Source organism: Mustela nivalis (assembly GCF_964662115.1).
Source record: "Mustela nivalis genome assembly, chromosome: 14".
Taxonomy (NCBI): domain Eukaryota; kingdom Metazoa; phylum Chordata; class Mammalia; order Carnivora; family Mustelidae; genus Mustela; species Mustela nivalis.
The window spans coordinates 45,869,975-45,896,839 of NC_139033.1; the positions used below are offsets into that span (position 1 = coordinate 45,869,975).

General features: G+C 38.7%; 1 protein-coding gene across 21 annotated transcripts in view; it reads left to right on the forward strand.

The window, feature by feature from the left end:
- The window catches only part of PIAS2 (protein inhibitor of activated STAT 2), a 90,325-nt gene that overhangs the window by 27,940 nt on the left and 35,520 nt on the right, over positions 1–26,865 (forward strand). For all 21 annotated transcript variants that reach the window (XR_014302540.1, XR_014302541.1, XR_014302542.1 and 18 more), the window contains 3 exons: positions 11,547–11,631; positions 19,711–19,761; positions 19,892–19,982. Coding sequence is in view for 17 of the 21 variants with exons in the window: in XM_082698224.1 (XP_082554350.1) it covers positions 11,547–11,631; positions 19,711–19,761; positions 19,892–19,982 (227 nt within the window). In the remaining 4 variants the exon portion in view is untranslated. The remainder of the gene's footprint in view (positions 1–11,546; positions 11,632–19,710; positions 19,762–19,891; positions 19,983–26,865) is intronic.

Consider the following 26,865-nt stretch of genomic DNA (forward strand, 5'->3'; position numbering starts at 1 on the left):
TTTATAGGAGAGGAAACCCCAAGAAAGGGGAGAACTGTGAGTAGTTGCAGTAGCAGAAATGCAAGTGGCATAGTTGTGAGATCTGACCGAGGAAACTGTTTTGAGTAAAGAGTAAGACTTGGGGAGACACTGGAAATGTGGAAATGGGGAACTGTAGGTTTGCTAGGGAAGAGGAGGGGCCTTTGTTATGGAGGTGCTCACAGGTAAAGGAGCTTAGACTGGGTTCATTCTGAAGTAGGAAGCTGCTGAGCATTTGTGAGCAGCGGAAGGGTGGTGAGAGTGAGGCTAAGGATGACCAGCTCCGTACCGTGTTCTGACGGGAGACCGGAGAGAGGCAACTTTGCTCTTCATTTCATTACAGCAATTACTTGTAATAGTTCTGAGTAGGCTGGTGGTAGTGAAAACGGAGAGGAAGCAGCCGAAAAGAAAATTTTAGAAAGCAGGACTTAATAACTGAAAGGATATAGTGGATGAAGAAGAGGACTGGGGTGAAGGAAATGAATGATTTCCAGTGATGGGGAAATTGGTAACTATTCTCCTGTTTGAAAGTTCTGAATTAAAGTCACTGTTTTTATGAGAAGCATGAAACCTCAGTGCTCTACTCTCCCCACATGATCTTTGCAGCTGTTGTATAGGGAAAAAAGTCCTTTCGTATTAACCTTCACTGATGATTAATAATACAGTGATGGTTTCTGTCTAGATGAAATTTTTTCAAATGACTCCGGTTTCTGAGTGAATTCCATTAAATTAGAAAAATTTGGGTGTGTATATAGGATTATCATTTGAAAAGTGTTCATATAAAACAATGTTCAATGATAATTATTTGTAAACAACTGAATATGGGAATATAGAATCACTCGTGTTTATTGAAAGCATTCCATGTGCCTGTTCCAGTGTGTTAAGAAACGAGTTATCAAAAACAAGCTTATTTACAAATATAGAACAGAACTTTTTATATTTATTTCTTTTATTATAACTGTATGAGAATATTGTTTTTGTGTGTATTTTTATTTATACATGTTTGAGGATTGTTTCCCCACTTTACTTTGGATGCAGAGATATGATGGGAAAGGGAATAAATTATAAGAGTATTATTGATTGGCAGCAATGGAACAGTTGATTGGTGGGTGGTAGAGATCTTAGATGATGCAGTATAATAAACTATTCATTTTATTAGCTAAGGATAGAGATCTTAGATGATGCAGTATAATAAACTTTTATTTATTCATTGTTACATTATGAATTATTATATTTACAGATTAGCTAGACTGAGCCATGCTAATTCACAAAACTGCCTATATAACATCTTGATTTAACTCTTCCCTGAGTGGGTCATTTTATAAACTCCTGTTAACTAGGCACTCATTGCTAGGAAGCATTCTTGACTAAATGTAAACCAATTTATTAAAAGGTGTCCGTATAACTTTCTGTGGTGGGGGAGCTTTGGAAGTTTCCTGTTTTACTAACAATAGTTAACATTTTTAGGCATATTAAAATATTTTCTACTTGAATATCTTACCAAGAGAAAGTCATTATTATTGAATAGTTGGCAAAATGCTTCTGTTGGACTGCATTTCTTTCTTTCTTTCTTTCTTTCCTTTTTTTTTTTTTTTAACTTTGGCTGTCTTTAAAGGCAGACTTTTTTTTTAAATAGAGGTTTATTTTCTAATTTTTTTAAAAGATTTTATTTATTTATTTGACAGACAGAGATCACAATCAGGCGGAGAGGCAGGCAGAGAGAGAAGGGGGATGCAGGCTTCTTGCTGAGCAGAGAGCCCGAGTGGGCTCGAGCCTGTGGGGCTCGATCCCAGGATCCTGAGATCATGACCTGGGCTGAAGGCAGAGGCTTAACCCACCGAGCCACCCAGGCGCCCCTATTTTCTAATATATTTTTAAATATTTTATTTGACAGAGAGAGGGGGAGTGGCAGAGGGAGAGGGAGCAGAAGGCAAATGCTTTACAACTGAACCACCCAGGTGCCCCTAAAAGCAGATACATTTCTCTCTCTCTCTCTCTCTCCCTCTTTTTAAAATTAACATATAACGTATTATTTGCTTCAGGGGTACAGGTCTGTGAATCGTCAGGCTTACACACCTCACAGCACTCACCATAGCACATGCCCTCCCCAGTGTCCATAACCCAGCCACCGTCTCCATACCCCCCTCCCCCCACCAGCAGCCTTCAGTTTCTTTTGTGAGATTAAGAGTCTCTTATGGTTTGTCTCCCTCCCGATCCCATCTTGTTTCATTTTTTACTTCCCTACCCTCCAAGCCCCCACTTTGCCTGTCAGATTCCTCATATCAGTGAGATAATATGATAATTGTCATTCTCTGATTGACTCATTTCGTGGAGCATAATGCCCTCTAGTTCCAACCACGTCATTGCAAATGGCAAGATTTCATTTCCTTTGATGGCTGCATAGTATTCCTATATATATATACCACATCTTTACCCATTCATCTGTTGATGGATATCTAGTAGGTTCTTTCTGTAGTTTGGCTATTGTGGACATTGCTGCTATAAATATTCGGGTGCACGTGCTCCTTCAGATCACTACTTTGTATCTTTAGGGTAAATACCCAGTAGTGCAATTGCTGGGTCATAGGATTGCTCTATTATCAACTTTGTGAGGAACCTCCATGCTGTTTTCCAGAGTGGCTACACCAGCTTGCATTCCCACCAACAGTGTAGGAGGGTTCCCCTTTCTCCACATCTTTGCCCACTTCTGTTGTTTCCTGACTTGTTAATTTTAGCCATTCTGACTGGTGTGAGGTGGTATCTCATTGTGATTTTTTTTTTTTAAAGATTTTATTTATTTATTTGACAGAGAGAAATCACAAGTAGATGGAGAGGTAGGCAGAGAGAGAGAGAGGAGGAAGCAGGCTCCTCACTGAGCAGAGAGCCCGATGCGGGACTCGATCCCAGGACCCTGAGATCATGACCTGAGCTGAAGGCAGCGGCTTAACCCACTGAGCCACCCAGGCGCCCCTCTCATTGTGATTTTGATTTGTAATTCCCTGATGCCAAGTGATATCAAGCACTTTTTCATGTGTCTGTTGGCTATTTGGTTTTCTTCTTTGCAGAAATGTCTGTTCATGTCCTCTGCCCATTTCTTGATTGGATTATTCTTTGGGTGCTGAGTTTGATAAGTTCTTTATAGATTTTGGACACTAGCCCTTTATCTGATAAATGCCATTTGCAAATATCTTCTCCCATTCTGTCAGATGTCTTTTGGTTTTGTTGACTGTTTTCTTTGCTGTGCAGAAGCTTTTGATCTTGATGGAGTCCCAAAAGTTCATTTTTGCCCTTGCTTCCCTTGCCTTTGGTGATGTTTCTAGAAAGAAGTTGCTGCAGCTGAGGTTGAAGAGGTTGCTGCCTGTGTTCTCCTCAAGGGTTTTGATGGATTTCTTTCTCACACTGAAGTCTTTCATCCATTTTGAGTCTTTTTGTGTGTGTGGTGTAAGGAAATGGTCCAGTCTCATTTTTCTGCGTGTGGCTGTCCAATTTTCCCAGCACCATTTCTTGAAGAGACTGTCTTTTATCCATTGGACATTTTCTTCTGCTTTGTTGAAGATTAGTTGACCATAGAGTTGGGGTTCTATTTCTGGGCTCTCTGTTCTGTTCCATTGATCTATATTTCTGTTTTTGTGCCAGTACCATACTGTCTTGGTGATGACAGCTTTGTAATAGAGCTTGAGGTCTGGTACTGTGATGCCACCAACTTTGGCTTTCTTTTTCAATATTCCTCTGGCTATTCGAGGTCTTTTCTGGTTCCATATAAATTTTAGGGTTATTTGTTCCATTTCTTTGAAAAAAATGGATGGTATTTTGATAGGAATTGCATTAAATATGTAGATTGCTTTAGGTAGCATAGACATTTTCACAATATTTGTTCTTCCAATCCATGAGCATGGAACATTTTTCTATTTCTTTGTGTCTTCCTCCATTTCTTTCATGAGTGCTTTATAGTTTCTTAGTACAGATTCTTTGCCTCTTTGGTTAGGTTTATTCCTAGGTATCTTATGGTTTTGGGTGCAGTTCTAAGTGGGATGGACTCCTTAATTTCTCTTTCTTCTGTCTTGTTGGTGTATAGAAATGCAACTGATTTCTGTGCATTGATTTTATATCCTGACACTTCATTGAACTCTGTATGAGTTCTAGCAGTTTTGAAGTGGAGTCTTTTGGGTTTTCCACATAAAGTATCATATCGTCTGCAAAGAGTGATAGTTTGACAACTTCTTTGCCAATTTGGATGCCTTTAATTTCTTTTTGTTGTCTGATTGCCGAGGCTAGGACTTCTAGTACTATGTTGAATAGCAGTAGTGATAATGGACATCCCTGCCATGTTCTGACCTTAGTGGAAAAGCTCTCAGTTTTTCTCCATTGAGAATGATACTCACTGTGAGTTTTTCATATATGTCTTTGATGATATTGAGGTATGTACTCTCTATCCCTATACTTTGGAGAATTTTGAATCAAGAAAGGATGCTGTTCTTTGTCAAATGCTTCTTCAGCATTTATTGAGAGATTCATACGGTTCTTGTTCTTTCTTTTATTAATGTATTGTATAACATTGATTTGCAGATGTTGAACCAGCCATGCAGCCCTGGAATAAATCCCACTTGGTCATGGTGAATAATCCTTTTAATGTTCTGTTGGATCCTATTAGCTAGTATTTTGTGAGAATTTTTGCATCTGTGTTCATCAAGGATATTGGTCTGTAATTCTCTTTTTTGATGGGGTCTTTGTCTAGTTTTAGGATCAAGGTAATGCTGGCTCATAAAGTGAGTTTGGAAGTTTTCCTTCCATTTCTATTTTTTGGAACAGTTTCAGGAGAATAGGTATTAGTTCTTCTTTAAATGTTTGGTAGAATTCCCCTGGGAAGCCATCTGGCACCAAGCTCTTGTTTGTGGGGAGATTTTTGATGACTGCTTCGGTCTCCTTACTGATTATGGGTCTGTTCAGATTTTCTATTTCTTCCTGGTTCAGTTTTGGTAGTTTATATGTCTCTGGGAATGCATCTATGTCTTCCAGATTGTCAAATTTGCTGGCGTATAGTTGCTCATAATATGTTCTTGTAATTGTTTGTATTTCTTTGGTGTTGGTTGTGATCTCTCCTCTTTCATTCATGATTTTATTTATTTGGGTCCTTTTTTCTTTTTGATAAGTCTGGCCAGGGGTTTATCAATCTTACTAATTCTTTCAAAGAACCAGCTCCTAGTTTCATTGATTTTTTTCTACTGTTTGTTCTTTGTTTTTTGGGTTTGTTTTTTTGTTTGTTTCTATTTCATTGACTTCTGCTCTGATCTTTATTAATTCTCTCCTCCTGCTGGGTTTAGGCTTTCTTTGCTATTCTTTCTCCAGCTCCTTTAGGTGTAGGGTTACGTTGTGTATTTCAGACCTTTCTTGTTTGTTGAGAAAGGCTTGTATCACTACATTTTTTCCTCTCAGGACTGCCTTTGCTGTGTCCCACAGATTTTGAACCGTTGTGTTTTCATTATCATTTGCTTCCATGAATTTTTTCAAGTTTTAAATTTCCTGGTTGACCCATTTATTCTTTAGTAGGATGCGCCTTTAGCCTCCATATATTTGGGTTCTTTCCAGATTTTCTCTTGTGATTGAGTTCTAGCTTCAGAGCATATTGTGGTTGAAAATATGTAGGGAATGATCCCAGTCTTTTGGTACTGGTTGAGACCTGATTTGTGACCTAGGATGTGATCACTTCTGGAGAATGTTCCATGCGCACTAGAGAAGAATATGTATTCTGTTGCTTTGGGATGGAATGTTCTGAAGTATCTGTCCATCTGGTCCAGTGTGTCATTTAAGGCCTTTATTTTTTGGTTGATCTTTTGCTTGGATGATCTATCCATTTCAGTGAGGGGGGGGGTGTTAAAGTGCCCTGCTATTACTGTGTTATTGTAGATGTGTTTCTTTGCTTTTGTTATTAATTGGTTTATATAGTTGATAGCTCCCATGTTAGGAGCATAGATACTTAAAGTTGTTAGATCTTCTTGTTGGACAGACCCTTTGAGTATGATATAGTGTCCTTCCTCATCTCTTATTATAGCCTTTGGCTTAAAATCTAATTTATCTGTTATAAGGATATCCACCCCAGCTTTCTTTGGATGTCCATTAGCATGGTACATTGTTTTCCACCCCCTCACTTTAAATCTGAAGGTGTCTTTGGGTCTAAAATGAGTTTCTTGTAGATAACATATTAAGGGTGTGTTTTTTTTTTTTTTTTAAGATTTTATTTATTTATTTGACAGAGAGAGAGAGAGATCACAAGTAGGCAGAGAGGCAGGCAGAGCGGGGGAAGCAGGCTGAGCAGAGAGTCCGATGCGGGGCTCGATCCCAAGACCCTGAGACTATGACCTGGGCCGAAGGTAGAGGCCTAACCCACTGAGCCACCCAGGCGCCCCAAGGGTTTTTTTTTTTTATCCATTGTGAAACCCTGTGTCTTTTGATTTGGGCATTTAGCCCATTTACATTCAGGGTAACTATTGAAAGATATGAATTTAGTGCCATTGTATTGCCTGTAAAGTGACTGTTACTGTATATTGTCTCTGTTCCTTTCTGGTCTACTACTTTTAGGCTCTCTCTTGGCTTAGAGGACTCCTTTCAATATTTCCTGTAAGGCTGCTTTGGTGTTTACAAATTCTTTTAGTTTTTGTTTGTCCTGGAAGCTTTTTATCTCTACTTCTATTTTCAGTGGTAGCCTAGCTGGATATAGTATTCTTGGCTGCATGTTTTTCTCATTTAGTGCTCTGAATATATCATGCCAGTTCTTTCTGGCCTGCCAGATCTCTGTGGAGAAGTCTGTTACCAATCTAATATTTTTACTATTGTATGTTACAGATTTTTTATCCTGAGCTTAAAAGCAGACATTTTTGATTAGGACTTCTGGAACTGAAAATACATCACATATGTATAGTGCTATATTGTTTTCAGAATGCTTTCACATATGTTATTGCATTTGATCCACAAAACAGCCTTTATTTTTAAATTAAAAAAGATTTTTTTGTGTTTGTGTGAGCTGGGAGGAGGAGGAGAGGGAGAGAGAATTTTTAAAAAAGTATTTTAGTTATTTAAGAGAGAGCAAGTGAAAGAGAAAGAGCCCAGCAGGGAAGGAGGGGCCAAGTGAGAGGGAGAAGCTGACTCCCTACTGAGCGGGGAGCCCAATGCAGGGCTCAGTCCCAGGACTCTGAGATCATGATCTGAGCTGAAGGCAGATACTTAACCATCTGAGCCACCCAGGCACCCGGAGAGAGAATCTTAAGACTCTGCACTGAGTGCTGAGCCTGATGCAGGACTTGATCTCATGATCCTGAGATCATGACCCCACAAAATAACCTTTAAAAGGCAGATGAGGGGTGCCTGGGTGGCTCAGTTGGTTAAATGTCTGGCTCTTGATTTTGGCTCAGGTCATGATTTCAGGGTCCTGAAATTGAGCCCTGCATCAGGCTCCATGCTTAGTGCAGAGTCTGCATGTCCCTTTCCCCCCAGCCCCCCGCCCCCCCAACTGTTCTTGAGTGTATGTGGGGCTTTTTCTCTCTCAAATAAATAAAATCTTAAAAATAAAGCAGATGAGTAAACCATTTTAATTGAGGAGTAAAGAAGGACTTTGGAGCTCTTATGTGAATTTCCTATCCCTCAAATAATAACCAGTAGGGCTAAGATGAGGATACAGTAATATTCTGGTCCACTTATGTTTAAAAGGGTTGAAAGAACCAATATCCACAAGTCTAGAAGAGTCATATTATGTCATATCAGCAGGACTCATCAATTAGTAATTATAAGTGAAGCTAGCTATAATGATAGAACTTGGAATTTTTAAGATTAATACTTAAATTACTTCATGAGGCTGTGGCATAGTTTTGTTATTGCTGTATAATATATATATCATTCCAAAGTACAGTGGTGTAAAATAGCCATCTTACTATGTTCCTGGATTTTCCCTGTTAGGAATTGGAAGTTCCAACAGTGTGTAGATAGCTTGTCTCCAGCTGAGTATGTCTGCGGTCTTAGCTAAGAACACTTAGGGGCTGGGGGTGACTTGATGTCTAGAAAAGGGATTATCTGACATCTGGCATCTTCACTCATGTGTGGTGTCTGTGCTACCTTTGGCTTGGACTCAGCTTGGCTATTGGCTTAGAGTACCTATATAAGGCTTTTTCCTTTGGTCTGGTTTGCGCTTCTTTAGAGCGTGAGAGCTGAGAGCTGGGTCTCAAGAGAGTGTCCCCAGAGAGCAGGGGAAAAGTGCATGGTGCTTTTGTGTCCTGGCCTTGCAAGTTACATGGCATCACTTACGCTATGTAATTGATGCATAACATCGATTAAAGCAGTCGCAAAGGACCACTCAAGTTCAAAGGGAGGGTGATAAAGACCCCACTGATTCATTGAAAGAATGTCAAGGTTATAAGAAGGGCTGATGGGAAATATTGTTGTAGCTGTCTTTGAAAAATAGAATCTACCTTATGGAGGATTGTTTAAAAAGGAAAGGGTTTGAATAAATTCATATCTGATTCATGTCCCTGAGTCATGGTCTTTTTCTGTTGTCATTTGCTACTGTTAACATAAAAAGTGTTCATGGAGTCTGTGTAGAATTGGTTTTCTGATCCCAAGTTGGAGACACGAATGAGAAGAAAATACCTGCATCTTTCTGCTTTATATCTTGCCATTCTTTTTTCTGATCTGTATTAAAATGACAGTCTAGCTAATAGGTGTTTAAATTTTTTAAAAAATATTTATTTATTTGAGAAAGAGAGCAAGAGAGGGAGAGGCCTCATGGCATGTTTAGTGCGCTTAAAATTGTCTTATATAAAAATTGTCAGTTAATACAAATTGGATTTTATTAGCACTTTTTTGTTGTTGTTGCTTTAAGTTCCTGGATTTCAGTTATGGTACACAGTGATAAAGCATCCTTCCCCCCCACCGCCCCAAAGAAACACTAGTTATTTGGTATTCTATTTTGAACAGAAAATTTAGCATCAAATAAATAAGTTCAAAACTATGTCAGAAAAATTAAAGCTTCTGTAAAAATATGTTAAGATATAAACTGTTAACATTAGGCTGCAAGTTCTGTAAATTGTACATAAATGTTGGCATATGCTGACTATGGAAGCCTTCCAGGTTCAATGTAAGTTTCATGGTATATGTGTTCTTTTCTGCGTGGGTTGACTTCAGCCACGCAGGCAAGAGCTCAAATACTGGTATTTACACTGGATGATTTGACCCAAGGTCCTGCATGCACCCAGCTTTCCAGTAGTAGATAACTAACATTTTTCGTGCACAAGGAATGAATTTATCTCTGGGGAGATCTGTGGTAATTAAGCTCATCAGAATGAAGCAAGAATCACAGCTCTTGGGCAGGTAATTTATTTATGGTTTTGCTACTGTGGTATCTTTTCCTTCTGTGTATCTTAAAAATCCTGCCTTTCAGTGCCACAACTTTTGCTTTATTTTTATTTTTTTAAAAAGATTTTATTTACTTGAGAAAGAGAGGGAGAAGCAGACTCCCTGCTGAGCAGAGAGCCCAGCATGGGGCTCCATCCCAGTTCATGACCTGAGCTGAAAGCAGGTCTTAACTGACTGAGCCACCCAGGCACACCGCTTTTGCTTTACACAGTTATCTTTTTAAAGACATCATAAGAAAAGAACAGCATATTCTTTTATCTTTACCACTTACTGTTTAGAGTGGTTTTCATTCCTGAAAATTTGGTTCTGAATTTGAGATTTCTTTTTATCCTGACAGTTTCCTTTTTTGTTAGTTGTATTGTGTATTTGCTTTCACAAGTTCTCTTGGCCTTCGTTTAGCTAAACGTCATTATTTAACCCTGTTTTTGAAGGGTATTGAATTTTCCAGTGACAGTTTTTTTCCTCTCACCGCTTTAAAGACAACCTCTGACTTAACATTGCCTTTATTCATATTGTTTTTCCCTTGTATGTAATGTTTCTTTTTCCCTGACTGCTCACAAGATTTTGTAGTCAGTATTGGTTTACAGTAGTTTGATTTTGATGTGACTAGGTATCTTTCTTTGTATTTGCTTGAGCTTTGATCTGTAAGGGCTCTCCCTTACCTCTTGGGTTAATCAGTATTCTTTCATTATTTCTGAAACCTTTTGTTTTTTAAGTGCCCTGTTCTCTCCTTCTGGGACTCCATTTGTACCTATGTAAGACATTCCGAGGTTTCTGATTAGATAGACCGAGTGCTTATACCATTAGCTCCAATTTAAAATGCAGAGTGTTCACCTCTAATCTCAAAGGTGACAGTTAAGAGGTTATTGGTGACCTTAACTGTGGGTAGAGTGGGAAATGACCTTAACTGTGGGTAGAGAGTGGAAAGTGAAATCTGTTACAAGGAAGAGTTGAGGGGTGAAGAGAATTGAAGAAATGGGGGAACTTACTGCTGTAGCTGTGTGTTTGTGTGTGTTTTCTTGTGTTTTTTTTTTTGCCCCATCCCTATGTTTGTGACTTAGCATTTTGTTTCAGTTTTAGGCTTTTACCACATTCCTCTTTCTCTCCTCCTTTTTTTTTAGTTTTGGGAAAATACCAGCCAGTTTATGACACAATTTCTAGGCACATAATTGGTGTAATAAACAGTGCTTAAAGAAGAGTGTTTTACCCAAGGAGTTAATATTTTTCTTGATTTGGTGTGACTTGTGGATGGAAGACCTCTGACATTGGATATTTAACTGGCATCTTGTTTACTTATCTTTATGTATCAGGAAAACTGTGGCCAGTAACACAAGAGGCATTTTGCCTTGTGAGTTGTTGCAATACTTGTTGGAAGCACAAGGTCTCTATATTGACTTTTGCTTTATTTTGTTTTAATGAGTGCTAGAACATCATTGAATAATACTTTTATCAGGATAAATGTGCTATAAAGTTCTTTGTGAAGTAAATAGATTGCAGTTTTTAATAACATAGTTAAGGATGACTTCATTAGGCAATTTTTTAAACTTCTATATATAATTAATTATGTATCTTCATTTGATCAACTTGGAAGTTTTAAGTTAAAAATTTTTTTTTGTGGTTAGCGTGCTTGTATTAAGTTTAAAGTTTTATATGAATGTTTTGTGTAGCTGAATATAAAGTGTTGAAGAAAACGAAACAAAGAAAACAAACAAAAGACCACCTAAATCTGATATAGAGTTCTAGGCAGAGTTTTTGACTTCCTCAGGTTTTCATTTGATAATGCTGTAGTCAAGGATGAAATGAACAGTTTCAAAACAGAACAGAACAGAAAAAGAATTTCGAACATTTGTGTTACATTTTGACTATGTTACAAGTAGTGTTTTAGAATAAAAACTGCTGAAAATTGAGCCTGTTTTAGAGTGACTTTGCTTTCATGATTCCAAGATGACTCTGCATTTTACTACTTCTTTATTTTGGAGTATTTTAACCATAAAAAATTGCAGAATTTGGCAGACTCTTGATCAGAAATGCATTGTTATTGCACATGGTTATATCCTTGGGTGTGTTACCTTTTGGATATTGGATATTGGATATTGGATATTGGAATGTTCTTTTTTTTCCCTCCCCAGTTCAAAGCAGTATTCAACGATTTCAAGAGAAGTTTTTTATTTTTGCTCTGACACCTCAGCAAGTTAGAGAGATATGCATATCCAGGTAAGAGGAATGTTTGGAATATGTTTCTTTATGAATGTTGGTGTATTAATCTGCTAGGGCTGCCGTTACAAAGTACAACAGACTGTGTCGCTTAAACAGCAGAAATTTATTTTCTCAAAATTCAGGCTTGAAGTCCAAGATTAAGGTGTCAACAGATTTGGTGTGTCCTGAGGCCTCTCTTCCTTGGCTTATAGAGGCTGCCTTCTTGCCTCACTTGACCTTTCTTCTGTGTGCCCGTGTATTCCTGGTGTCTCTTTCTCTTATGAGGACACCACTTGTATTGGATTAGGGCCCCACCCGTACAACCTTATTTAATTGTAATTACCTCTTTAAAGTTCCCATCTTCACATAAGGTCAGATTGGGGGGTCGGGTCTTCAACCTGAATTTTGGGGAGACACAGTTCAGTCCATAATAGTTGGACTATTGTTCCTTAAGAAAACATAGTATAATTGACTAAAGTTAGCCAAATACTTAATAAATACTCTGTATTAGAAAACAGTTTAGGGCGCCTGGGTGGCTCAGTGGGTTAAGCCGCTGCCTTCGGCTCAGGTCATGATCTCAGGGTCCTGGAATCGAGTCCCGCATCGGGCTCTCTGCTTGGCGGGGAGCCTGCTTCCTCCTCTCTCTCTCTCTGCCTGCCTCTCCATCTACTTGTGATTTCTCTCTTTCAAATAAATAAATAAAATCTTAAAAAAAAAAAAAACAACAAAAAAAAGTTTAATCTTTGACTAAAACCCTAGCTTACTTTTTTTTTTTTTTTTGACTTTTTGGCAATAACTTTTAATGAAAATTTTATTCCAAATATAGCAACATAAAAAAGAATTTGTGACAACAGCCCAAAGATAGGATGTCTATAAATTTTATCATTCAAACTGAGGCACTTTAAGAGTTAAAGTAGACATCATGTTCTTAGCCCAGAAAAACTAATAAACTGGCACTGTTCTGAGGTATGTGGTCACCAAGACTATAAAATTAGTCGAAATCTAAAAACAATTATGGGAAGTACTCTTCGCTTTGCCTTTTAGAAAAATTGGAGGAACAAAATAGACACATTTATAAAGAGCAAATGAGCTAAGATGTAAGATGAAAGAAAAGGAAATAGTGTATACTTTTCCAGTTAAAAATATAGTCCTCTTTGGTGTTAATAATGTGCATGTGACTCTTTAAAATTGCATTCTTAAAAGATTTAGTAAAAACAAACTTGGGCTGTAGGAGGTTAAATGATTTTTCTGGGACTGTAGAGTTAAAAGTAGAAGATTGAGCAGAGGAGAGGTCTTTGCCTCCTTTCAGCTATTCATTTGAATGCTCCTCCTCTATGAGCAGTACAAGGATTAGTCCAAAAGATCCAATACCCAAAATAATAGGAGTTTCAGAAAACAGAAAATCCAGAGGAGCAAATTATCAAAGATGTAAAATGAATGTAGCCTGATGTGGTTCATTTTTACCAGGAGCAAGACATTGCAGTGAGTTTTTATAAATTTGGAAGTACTTTCAATCTTGGGGATAGTAATAAACCAACTAACAAATAAATAGAACAAATTGAAATTTTAAAATAACTATATTATTAAGATTATATTTTATATCCAAAACCTTATCAATTTTAAGTCTTGTTTGTTATTCAGTGATGATCCCTTGCTTGAGGTCGTTTACTCTGTATTAGGTACAAATTACTATATTACATAGTACAGCCTCTCTTGCTAATGAACCAGTTCATATACATAAAATGGTCTTGGCATTGCACGGTGTCAGATGAAGAGATCCAATTTTAGTAATTACAAATAACTGATTTATAGGAGGATGAGATTACTATTAATGTTGGTGGTCTGGGAAGGCTTCAAGAATGTTGCGTGGATCTTTGAGGGAAGGAGATTATTTAGAGTGTGTCAGATTTAAAGATACAGATTTCAAGGTACATTTGTAAGTGAACAAAACCAAACCATCAAAATGTGAATAACTTACCAGTTGCCCTAAAAAGGTAGATGTGTGTGTAATTTGCTTAAGTGTCTAAAATATGTCTAGACAGATACGATCAGCTGCCTCTGTACAGGGGAATGGATGGCCAGGGCCAGAGTTGGGATTGTGTTTTTACTTTATATCCTTTTTATATGTTTTTGAAGTTTGAACTATGTGAATTATATTAAGTAGTCCAAATATGAATGACTAAAATTTAAATCTCATCTAAACATTTTGATCATGTTCTAGAACTGGATGGTAGTGTGGTTGTATAACAGTGTGAGTATACTTAATGCCACAGAACTATACACTTAAAGAAGTTAACATGATAAATTTTATGTATCTTATGTATAAAAATTAAAAAAAAATTAGAAGGCTATTTGTAGGTCTCCTTCCAAAGAAGACAAAGTAAATCATATACACATATAGACAAAGCCAGAGTCATATTAAATAATACAAAATCTTCTCCCTAATGAGTAGAAGTGAAAGTTTGGTACCCATTACCCAACTTCAGTAATTATCAACACTTAGGCAGTTTGGATGTAACCCCCCCACCTTTTTCCTGAAATATATTTTTTAAAGATATTACTTATGAGAGAACGTGCATCAGCAGTGGGGAGGGGCAAAGGAAAAAGCAGACTCATTGCTGAGCAGGGAGCCAAGGACATGGGGCTGAATCCCAGCACCCCAGGATCGTGACCTGAGCTGAAGGCAGACACTTAACTGACTGAGCCACCCAGGTGCCCTTTTTCTAAAATATTTTAAAGGAAATCAACAAGCATCGTATAATTTCAGCTGGAAATACCTCAAGATGGATCTTTAATTAGTTCTTAATATAATCACAATAAAATAATAATTCCTTAATATAAAACAGTGACTAGCCCATATTCAGATTTTCTTAGTTGTTTCTAAGAAAATTTAAATTTTCATTTATTTAAACATGGTCCATGTAATTACTTTTTATTTATCTCCCAAGATTTTTTTAAAAACTTTACTTTGAAGTAATTATAGATTTATAGAAAAGTTATGAAAATAGATATACTTTTTACCCAGCTTCAACTTGCATAACCATAGTCAGTTATCAAAACCAAGAAATTAACCTTGGTATGGTACTGTTAACCAAGCTGTAGGTTTTACTCAGATTTCACAAGTTTTTTTTGCTAATGAACTTTTATTCCTAGATTCAATTCAAGATCCCCAAACCTTTAATTGTTAGTTTCATGTTAGTCTCTTTCAGTCTGTGACAGTTTCTTAGATCTCCTTGTCTTTCATAACTTTTGATAGTTTTGAAGAGTCCTGGCCAGGTATTTTGTAAAATACTGGGTTTGTCTGATATTTTTTCATGAGTTTAAGCATTTTTGGCAAGAATACCTCGAGTTATATGCCATTCTTAGTGTATCATGTTATTGATCACTGCATAGTATTGATCAGTTGGTTAAGGTACTCTCTACTAGATTTTGGCACTATAGGGTTGTGTTTTTTTCCTTCGTTAGTAATAAATATCTTGGGGGAGATACTTGGAGACAAGGCACATATTCTGTTCCTCTTCAAATTTTTGCCTACTGATTTAGCATTCACTGATGGATCTTTTCCTTCAGCAGTTGCTTTGTCATAAACACTCTTGTATTCTAGTGATTTTCTGATGTCCTTATTTTTTTTCACATTAGAGTTATTTTGTAAGGAAGAGCTGTCCCTTCTCCCCCATTTACTTATTCAGTCATTTACTTGTATCTGCGTAGGCTCTTGAGTAATCTGGATTATAATGCAGTGCTGTGATAATTTTAATACATGTTGTTTAGACTGGTCTACCTCTGGCTATTGGCTGATCTTTCATTTGGCTCCTGTGCCAAACCGTCTCCGACGGTTCCTGAGCACTGCTTTACTTTTTGGCACCAAAGGGTGCTCTAGGTTCATTTTGTAATTTCTCTGTCCCAGTTCTGGAATCGATCACTTCTCCAAAGAGTTCTGTTTCTGTTCTTAGAATATTTCTTACCGCTCTCCTTGAAAAAAAAAAATGGTTCCTTTACTTCATAGCATATTACATGTGCTGGATTTGGATCCAGAGGTACTTGTGATGTCATTTAACTTCTGTGCCTGTGGTTCTCATGCTTTGCTGCATATTATAATCAACTGAGAGCTTTTAGGAATCTGAATACCCATGTTTCGTTCATACCAATTCAGTTAGAATTCTGAGGATGGAACCCAGTTTGTAAAGCTCCCCAGGTGTTCCCAGTCTCTGACAAATTGGAGAACTCCTGCTGTGCATCCATCTTCTCCCCTCATCTCATGGTAGTAAGGTCTAAATGAGGCTCATATACATTCAGGTTCAGATTGTTTTGTTCTTTTCTTATTACGTCTTGTGAAGATTTATCATTGAGTTTAGTTCTCTTCTTGGTTTTAGCACTCCACTTCCATCTGCTACTAGTGCCTCCCTAATCATCCCGTCTCAGCTTCTCACACTGACTTCTCTTGTGGGTTCCCAGGAATCAGTCTGTGATTCCTTTCTCACTACTCTCTGATAGTTTTCGTGAATGTGCATTGTAATTTTTATGTTGCTGGCTGCAAGATCTCCACTTTGCTCTAGAGTCCATATTCACTGTCCCTGCCTCGATGACGCATAGGTACATCAAACAGCACATTCAGAATTGAACTTTCGTTCTGCCCAAACTTGCTTGTTTATTTTTTGTTCTTTCATTTATTCATTTAGCTTCACGGCATGTATTTATTTGCTGCCTATTATGATCCAGGCAGTGTTCCCAGTACCAGGGGTGCAAAGGTGAAAAAATAAACTGGCTTCAAGGAGACTTGTGCTTGGTATATTTCTTCCCACTACCCATTTCGTTAATGGTGTGGGATTTGCGCAGACACAGAGCCCCCTTTGTATTATCCCACACCTCATCCACCACGTCCTGTCGGTTTGCTACACTCTACTGATCCTTCTTCTATGTCTCTTTCACGATTTAAAACATGATGCAACTCTGTCCTTTAGGGAGCTAGCATGGTCTTTGGGATAATACCAAAAGGAATGTGAATACTGGCCCAACCACTTAGGCCTGTCTCTGTGCCCCTGGGTAAGTTACTAAAGTCCATTGAATCTTATTTACCCAATGTAACATAGGAAAAATAATCACCACCTCAGTCAGTGGCTGGGGGATTAAGTGTCATAACTTGCTTTACTTCTTACCCTGGTGAGTGGCCTTATCCCCATTCCAAAACCTGGGCCCCACCCTAGACGCTGCCCTATTTATCCTGCCTCTGTATCTAGTCAGTCACTGAATTCTGTTTAATGCCTAAATTCCACTCAGTGATGTTTATCTTTCAGTAGCCTTCGAGCCCTCATCTTTTGCTGATACAATTGCAGTGGTCCCCTAACTCTTCTGCTAACCATGAGAGCGTTCTAAAGCCCATTCGGTGTTTTCTCTCTTGTGTTTAAAACCCTGAAGTGATAGCTCGTGAAGTCCACACTCTGTTGCCTAGCAGTTCTCTTCAACATCTTGTTCTACTCATTTTCTGTCACATTGCATCTCCTGTCACTCTACTCTTCCCCAGCAGCTGGCCTGTCACAGCTTTGTCCCTTTGCATATTCTCTTCCTCCCCATTCTGTTTGGCAAACTTGAAGTGTATTTTAGGGCCAGTTCTAGTCTTAGCTTCTCTGTGATGCCTTTCCAGATTTCCCCAAACACACACTTTGTCTCACTGTACTACATACTTACTTTCTTTTAAAGCTTCATTGCATTTATTTGACTACTTGAATTTACAAACTCGATGACAACATCATCTTACTCCTTTTTATATTCTCAAAGCCTGTCACAGTGCCTGACATACAGCCTGCTTTATATTTGATGAATGAGATGAACATGTGAAAGTTCCTAGAAATGGTGACTGGCAGAAATTTGAATGTCAGAAGATGCTTACTCAATTACTCCTCATGTTTGTGGACATATATAGTACATTGCATTCCCCAGTTTATGTTCATTTCTCTTACTGGCATAAAGTATAAATCCTTAGGCAAGCTCTTTAAAACCCTTTACATCATTTTCCCAGCTATCTTTTTAGTATGTCTTTTACCATTGCTCTTTTTTCAGATTATGTTTCCCAACCCAACAAGATTCTGTTAGGTTTCTCTGGTTGATCTTCCCCCCTTCCCTTTTGCTGAGAATCTGCACCGGTGAAGTCACTGTTAATGGTGAAATTGGGTCTAAGTAGATACAGGCAGAACCATTGCTGTACAAACCTAAATTTTTAGTTTGACTGAACTGTGATAAATGCCTTGAACTTTTTTTTTTAGATTTTATTTATTTCACAGACAGCACAAGTTGGCAGATAGGCAGGCAGAGAGAGAGGAGGAAGCAGGCTCCCTGCTGAGCAGAGAGCCTGAAGCGGGGCTCAATCCCAGGACTCTGGAATCATGACCTGAGCCGGAGGCAGAGGCTTTAACCCACTGAGCCACCCACACGCCCCAATGCCTTGAACTTTTAAGACAAAGTAAAACTTGCATCTTTTCTGTAGCACCTGTTTTTTGGTAAAGTACCGTAGCATTTGTCACATTTTATTTTAGTAGCATGTATCTGTTACCTACTAGCATGAGACCTTTGAGAGCAAATACTGTGTCTTTGTTGCTGAACCAGCACCCAGACTGAAACGTTTTTTGATTTATATGAGGGGAATGATATGGGTTACTCACAAGAGGTCAGTGTTGTCTAGAGCATGGGGATATTTTGAATAGACATTTGAGAAGGTGGAGGCTACCGGCGAGGGAAAGTAAAAGCAGAGTTAATAATCATAGCAGCCCGCTGCCCACACTGGCTGAGTGAGCACTTTATACTTCCAGGCACTTTACATGTATCATTAACACATCTAATCATTGCAACAGCTTCATAATTTTCCATCTTTAATAGATGTAGAAACAGAGGCACAGGGAGGTTAAATAGTTTGCCCGAGGTCCTACAGTTTGGGACTGTAGAGCCCAAGCTGGTCACTGTGGTGCTTTACTGCCTTCCAGTGAACATAGTGACAGAAGACTGGCCCAGTTAGAGCAAAGTGAGGGCAAAATGTACTCTTAAGAAAGAACTGATTTCTAGTACTCTTCTCCTTGATGGAGTCCAAGATTGATGATAATTGCTAAGGACAATACTTCTACACTATAACGTGCATTCATGTCACTTGGGGAGCTCGATAAAGTGCAGATTCTAATTTTGCATGTCTGCAGTGGGGTCTGAGATTCTGCATATCTGACACGCTCCCAAGCAATCACAGTGCTGCTTCACTGTGGGCTCCTTAGTGACAAGGCTTTGGAATGTTCAGTGCCAAAAATATTTTATATGGGACTCTATTAGGTTCTCATGTAGAAATTCTAAGAGGTTCTGTGTTCTTATTTGGATACTTAATTATGAAGTTGCCATGGTACAGAGATGCTGAGACTCTAGGCACTCGTTCTTCCATTTTGGTTCTATATTAGAATCACATACTATAAAAGCTAAAGCTCAGTCTGCATTCCAGACCAATAGTCTAGTGAATGAGTTCTTACGTATTTTTTTTTTTAAGTCACATAATTAAATTGCTCAGCCAAGGGAGCACCTGGGTGGCTCAGGGGTTAGGCCTCTGCCTTTAGCTCAGGTCATGGTCTCAGGGTCCTGGGATCGAGCCCACATCGGGCTCCCTGCCCGTCAGGGAGCCTGCTTCACCCTCTCTCTGCCTGCCTCTCTGCCTACTTGTGATCTCTCTCTCTGTCAAATAAATAAATAAAATCTTTAAAAATAAAATAAAATAAAATGCCCAGCCAAGGTAAGAACGATTATGAGCAAACAAATTAATTTGTTAATCTCCTTTAGAACCAAGGGTACTTCTTTTCATGTTAACCAAATCTGTTGCCTATTGAAATAAATACTGCATCATGAAAGTTCCTGTGAATTGAAAATACCTTAAAATTGCCATAAAGACATGACTAAATGTTAAGTAAATGAGGGGTTCTCATCACTATAGTGTTTTGATTAAGTCTTGTGCTATTGGTAGGGGAGTATTAACCTTTAGGAATAAGATAAAAAATACTAACAATGCTTTTGTGCGAAAGTTCCTGTGAATTCTCATTGTGCCTTCTCAACCCAGTTTCTTTGTCTTTCCAACAGGGATTTTTTGCCAGGTGGTAGGAGAGATTATACAGTCCAGGTTCAGCTGAGGTGAGTTTGAAATTTTCTGTTAATTTTATACTTGCTAACTATGTGCATATAGTCGTGAACCTGAAATATGTAAATATGTTTGGGTACACTCTTTAAGAACAATTTTCTTTTTTTCTTTTCTTTAATACAGACTTTGCCTGGCAGAGACAAGTTGCCCTCAAGAAGACAACTATCCCAATAGTCTATGTATAAAAGTAAATGGGAAGCTGTTTCCTTTGCCTGTAAGTTGCTTTTTCTTTACCAGGCTTGCATGTAAGTTTAGTCTGAATACTCACAAGGCAAAGAAACAATGACAACTCCGTACCAATGAGCAGACTTATTATCCACGTTAAATACTTTGTTCCACTAGAGGGATTCATGACTCCTTGGAGAAGTGGCTGATTCCAGGTCTGGGGGAGATGGAAAAGGTGAGCCTGGAATGCCTTGTGTCAGGAAGCAGGGGCGCTGTGAAAGACTCTTAGGATCGTATCAAATGATATAATAACAGGGCATGACTTGCATAGATAGGGCAGCATGTTGTGGTAGTTATCTGAATTAGCTAGGCCTTCTCCATGGAGTAGATGGTAAAAGGTGGAGGCTGCTGAGAGCAACTGGATGTGGAGAGCAAGGATTCCAAGTTTGGGTCATGATGTGCACACCTGGGTGGGTGGATGCAACGGTATTTGATTGACAGCCCTTTGTTAAAGCAGTGAAGCAGTATGGCGGCTTCAGCACTTACAATACACACACGCATGCACACACACACACACGCACACATAGTGTGTACAGCCTGTTTCTGGCCTGATAGATAATTCTGGACTCTTCAGATCCTTTTAGTCTCATCTTAAAATAACACTGAATTATTGAACTGGATTGTATATCTGTCTCCACTGAGGCTTGGAATAAGTCAGTAATTAGTGCAGCCGTGTAGAAGGCTGGCAAAGCCACAGTCGGAAAAGTAGGAGAGCATGGCCTGTTTGTCAAGCCTTGCAAAGTGGAGGTGCATTTCATCCACAATATGCTGCGAGAAACAGTAATTTTATGAGGATGCTAAGTTGCCATTTCAGCAGCAGAGACTACAGAGGAGGTGGTGGGGTAGGGAGGAGCTGTTTAGTATCCCTGCTGAGCACGAGGCTTGGCTCTGGAATAAGTATATTAGCAACACACATGAATAGCTGAGCAGACCGGACAATGTGGTCTAAGGACTCTGGGCTCTACCAGAACCAGATGGTTGTCTTGATCACCACCCCCACGACCCCTGCCCGCCAAAAGGTGAAGACAGCCCATGGCCAAAGCCAATCCCTTGTAGTCAAATATCTGACTTGATTGTTAGGAGTCCTGTTTTGTCTCTTGATAGCCTGTGGATTTAGAGACCCGAGAAGTACCTAATTCATGAATTTTAAAGAGCTTGAGCAATACTGCACTGTTGCTGCTTGGCTCTTTTTGAAAGATGTCTGTGGGGCTGAGTCATTTGAGATAGTCCTTTGGGAATGAACGAGGAAATTGCAGAGATGGAGTAGATGTCGGTCAGGAGAAATGCTTACATGGCCCCATGCTTGTTCAAGACCCAGGTGGGACATTTTATTTCTCAGGTTTCTGGCAATGAGCAACAGTAGATTCTTAGGGACTGTCTTTTATCTGGATAGATCATACAAAGATCTGAATGAAGGGAAGAGGCAATTTTCCTTGCAACTGAAGGCCACCCAATGCCAGTGGATGGCCACATGTGTGATGAGGGAATCCCAGGAAAATCACAGATTGTGGAATGCCTCTACACACTTTCAATGACCATTCATACCCAGTTTTCTTTGTCTGAGACCTGTTAAAATTTCCTTGACCTTCATTTTTGTTCCTTTTTAACCCTCTCACCACCCTTGGAAGATCTAACTGTGAAGATCTTTTTGGTATCTAGGCCTACCTTGAAGACCTGTCCAGTATCATGCGGCTGTGCTAATGATGGGGACTATCTGAAATGTGTGAGGTTCTACCTAAACTTTGGCATTGCTGCAGAAAATATGGTGGTTACAGGTTCCACAAAATACTCCAAATGGAGCAGTGTTATTCTTTGGGATGGCATTTTCATCCATGAGCTCTATCTATGGAAATCTCTGAATGTGTCACTCTTCAGTCCTTTTGAGAGCGAAGAAATTAGGCAGTTGAGTACTTTTTCTGGTAGATTGTTACTCAGTCACTGTTGGTTTCTTTCCCAAAGCACCAACTAAACCTTCAGTGCTTATATTAGACTGTTTGTGAATATATCAGTTACTGTTTAGTGAGTCTGGTCCTCGCCTCTGGAGCCAGGGGCCTTCAGTGGCCCCAGGGGCTTTGTGAAGGAGGTGAAAATAGGGAGCCTTAGGACAAAGGGAAAGATAGATTTCAAAAACAGAAAGCAGTGGGGGCTTGGGTGGGGGGGCTTTCCTGACTTAATCAGGCCATCCCAGAGATCAAATGCCAGACTTTCCCAAAGAGGCTTTTTGGCTCTGTGACCTTCTGTGGAACAGCTGATGTAAATTTACATGCAACTGATAGAAAACTACTTAAACCACTTCTTGATCCACAATTGCTACTGATTGGGGTAATGAAATATAGAGCCTTTACTAGCATGAAGCAGGCTTATGAAAATCATGGGAGTATACTGCAGCCTCAGAAGAGGAAACTTTACTGACCTTTTAGAAATTAATATGTTGAACTCCTTACCAGCATGGAGATCCTCAGGGACTTTGTTCTAGTTGTAAGAAACATTGACAGGTCACAGAGAAGTTTGACATGTGATCCTTGCCCATGATCCTAGTTTATTGCACAGCAAATCCTAGAGAATAAGCTTGACACAGTCATGGAATTTCCCATGAGAACTATGAATGTATTTGGATTTGTATCCTGGATCCAGTCTCTCTGTGTAGACCTTATTGCAGTATCCAGTTATTACGGAACCATGATACTGCATGAACAAAGAGAAAGCTGAATGAGAAATAGCATTACCTTGATAATAGCAATGTGTCCTTGGATTCTTAAGGGTCAAATAGTGATGAAAGCAGTTCCTCTGCTGTTTTACCCATGAGTTTTAGGATGGTGAGTTTTAGGAGATGCCTTCATGCATTAGTTTTTTGTTTTGTTTTGTTTTTAAAGATTTTATTTACTTATTTTACAGACAGGGATCACAAATAATCAGAGACAGGCAGGCAGAGAGAGGAGGAAGCAGGCTCCCTGCTGAGCAGAGAGCCTGATGTGGGGCTTGATCCCAGGACCCTGGGATCATGACCTGAGCTGAAGGCAGAGGCTTTAACCCACTGAGCCACCCAGGTGCCCCAATGCATCAGTTTTTCAGATCCCTTAATACAGGGATTAAGATCCCTTAATATAAGGACAACAGTAAGCAGCTCACAGCAGGACCTGTAGAATGACATGTATAGCATGGACAGATAAAAGTGAAACTGTCTCTGAGAGTATCCCCCTTTTCCTGTCTTTGGCTCCCAGGGCTGCCAGTGTACAAACTGATAGAAGATGAGAAAATTTTATGTTTTTAAGAACAGAAGAAAAGGAAAGAGGAAAAAGACCCTCTTTGCTTAGAATGATTTGAGAGGCTGAATGGTTTTTCTTTTTAAATAGATTTTGAGAAGCTTCTGTAAATCTGTGGAGCTGTAACGTTGTGGGATATCGTAGAATTGGGTGGACAGTGGGGAGTGTTACTTGGAAAGATTTTGTAGAGTGAAGAGGATATGTGCTGCAATTCAGCTGGCAGAAATCAAATATTTCCTCTTGATGTAGTCAGAAGTCTTCTTGGTGTTCACCCTCTTATCCTAATATATTCTGTTTCTGTGTTCATGGATTTCTTTTTTCTCATATATATTTTTTCCTTTATGTATTAGTTACGCAAATGGTCTGCCTCACAGTAAATCTTGACTGAGGTAAAGTCAGTATTTTCTTTTAAACATACACTTCTGTCCCCCAATTTAACCAGATTCCTGTGGCCTAAGATGGGATTATCTAAAAGATACTGCTACAGTAGACGCAGAGCTATCAAATACATGATTGAGTTTATAATTACATTGAAATAAACCATTGGAAGTTGTACTAATTCAGTATTCTAAAAATTGATAAAGGCAGAGAGTCATTGATTTCAGGGTAGTCAGACATGTGCACAGTCAAGTTTTTTTTTATGGAAACATTTTAACTAATATAAACAAAAGGAATAATGGATTAGAAAGCCATTCTTTTCAAATCCATAATTATATAATCGATCTAGGTAACCATCAATGGGTGCTAAAACTATTAGGTCAAAGCTTGATGGGGAATGTTACCATGGAGGGGTCAGGCTGATGTCAGGGTCAGGCTGAATTCCTCATCAGTTTTGACATCACTGTAAACTGGGGCAAACTCATTATTTGCCTCATGATGTGGTATGGTGGGGAGTACCTAACATTCCCTATGAAGTTTTGTGTCTGAAGATTCAAATCTGAATCAAATCAAGCGTGCATAACTGGCTACCAGCTTAAAATGTCTACAGGAGATGGAGCAGCAGAACTTTATACCATGAGGAAGAAAATGAGGTCATTCTTCAGGTCAGAAGTTTTGGTATCTTTAACAAAAAATGACAGTGGAAAAGAAGAAGAGAGGGTGGGGGACAATAAAAATTATTATTGTAGAATAAAGGAGATTTCAGAGACAACTAACCACAATGTGAGGCTCTAGTTTGGATTCTGAATTAGACTGTAAAGGGACATCTTATGTACCAGGCTATATATGTGGGTAACGTGATGTGCCTTGGATTTGCTTTAAAATAATCTGGAATAGGAATGAGGTTAATTAAGTAAAGATTGTTTATGACAAATGTATATTGAATTGGGTGATGGGTATATGGGAGTTCATTATGCCTTTTTCATGTATATGTATATAGTTTTTAAGATTTCATTTATTTGAGAAAGTGGGTGAGCAGGTTGAGGGGCAGAGGGAGAAGCAGACTCCCTGCTGACAGGGAGCCTGCCGTGGGGCAAATCCCAGGATTCTGGGATTATGACCTGAGCAGGAGGCAGATGCTCAACCAACTGAGCTAGATGCCCCATCTTTTTTTATGTTTGAAAATTTTCAATAATAAAGATATTTGAAGCAGTTGGAAAATTTGAATATACACTGGATACGAGGTAATTTTTAAGAATTACGGTTAATTTTATAAGGTTGTGATACTGTTTTATTTTTTTTTGAAAGGTGTTATTAAAACTGTATAGAAGTATGGGTCAAATGGCATTATCTAGAATAAATGTGTATATGTGTGGGGTGTGTATTTTTGGGTGGGCTGTGGGTGGAGACAGGCAAATGAAGCAAGATTGGAAACATATTGTTGGTAATTAGTGAAGCTGGCTGGTGGGTAGTTTTCTCTACTTATATCTATCCTTGAACATTTTTATAATGTACAGTAAAATAGTAAATCTGTGTTGACAGTATTACAGTAGTGGTAGTAGAAGTAATTAGGAAATTCCAGAGGGAAATGTTAAAGGAATAACGCTGTCAACTTTTGTCCCAGTTACAAGTCAGGTAGGATGTCGTTACAGTACATCACAGAAAGGTTTTCGAGTGTATTTTTCATTGGAACATTAGGTTGAGACTGACATCTTTACTGGCTCTCCTGCAGCTTATTTATTTATTTGTTTTTCATTTAAAAAAGATTTTTACTTACTTATTTGACAGAAAAAGAGATAGAGACAGGGAACACAAGTAGGGGGAGTGGGAGGGGGAGAAGCAGGCTCCCCACTGAGCAGGGAACCCAGTGTGGGGCTCGATCCCAGAACTCCAGGATCATGACCTGAGCCGGAGGCAGATGCTTAATGACTGAGCCACCCAGGCACCCCTCCACCAGCCTTCTTAAAGAAGGTTTTTAGCTTTCCTCCAGAGGTCCCCTATCAAATGAACTTAAGTTTATTTTTGCTTTAGATATGGAAAATCATTAGAAATATGTTAAAGCTGCACATCCATATTTTAGAAAATTGCAATTTTACCCCATTCTCAATAACCAGGTAATTAATGGCTGAATGGAGGTGATATAATGGTCAGAAGGAGAATACAAGTTAAAAGATAACTCAGAACTGCCAGTGAAATCAAACTAGTTGGGTAGGGTAGAGATAAATTTAAAATACTTGAGATGGCTGAGACTAGTACCAAAATTGATTTTGAATTTGCTAATACCTCGTTCTTGTAGTCGCCCAGTCTCCCCTCTCTTGTTGCTCTCTTCCTCTTCAGACGGACTGAAAACATTGGTGATTCGATTCCAGTTTAGGGAGTTTACTCTTTGACTAGTTCATGAGTTGTTTTTATCGTCTTGGCAGATCCTGTGCCATTGTTTTATTTGGCTAACCTACCAGTGAACATACCAGAAGACAGAAAACAGATAAAACAAAGGTTTCATTCAGAATTGCCCAGAACGTTGATATTTCTTGCAATTTTTTTCTCATTGAACCAATTCGTAGAGTCTTTATAAGAGATTGAATTGTTTATGTCTTATTTCACTTGAATAACTTGAGATGGGCATAACTTTCCTGTACACGTGTACACAGGCGCACACACAACTTCCCTTTTCCATAGTGTAATGGCCATTGTTGAAGTTATGTTCTTTGCCTTCCTTCTTCCCTGCCCAAGCTGTTTTTAATGATTTTCCAAGTCTTGATGCAAGTAGTAGTTTGCAAGTTTGGTGTATTCCCACTGAATAATTACTATCATAACTCCTATGGGGCAGTGAAGAGGTTCCTTAGTTGTGATAGACCGTGTTCCTTAGCTCTGTTGTGTAATGCCAGCAATACTGTATTTCATTGTTTCTAACATTGCATACTTTTAACATCACTAGAGTCCAGAGGTATCTTACAGTTGCTGATGACCAGGTGGCAAGCTATAATGTGTTGTCATTGCCTAGTACAGTCATGATGTTATTCCTGTGGCAGGACTGGTTAGCTGTGCTCCTTCGGTTTTTTTAAGCAACAGATGATTTAAGAACATTTTAAGGAAGGTTCACTAATAGTAATTAGAAAAAGAATAAAGCATAAATACCAGTATTACAGCCATCAAGTTCATTTAATGCCAGTTGAAATACTGATTATTCTTTGTTGACATGTTCTGGTTTTAAAAAATGACCATTTATTT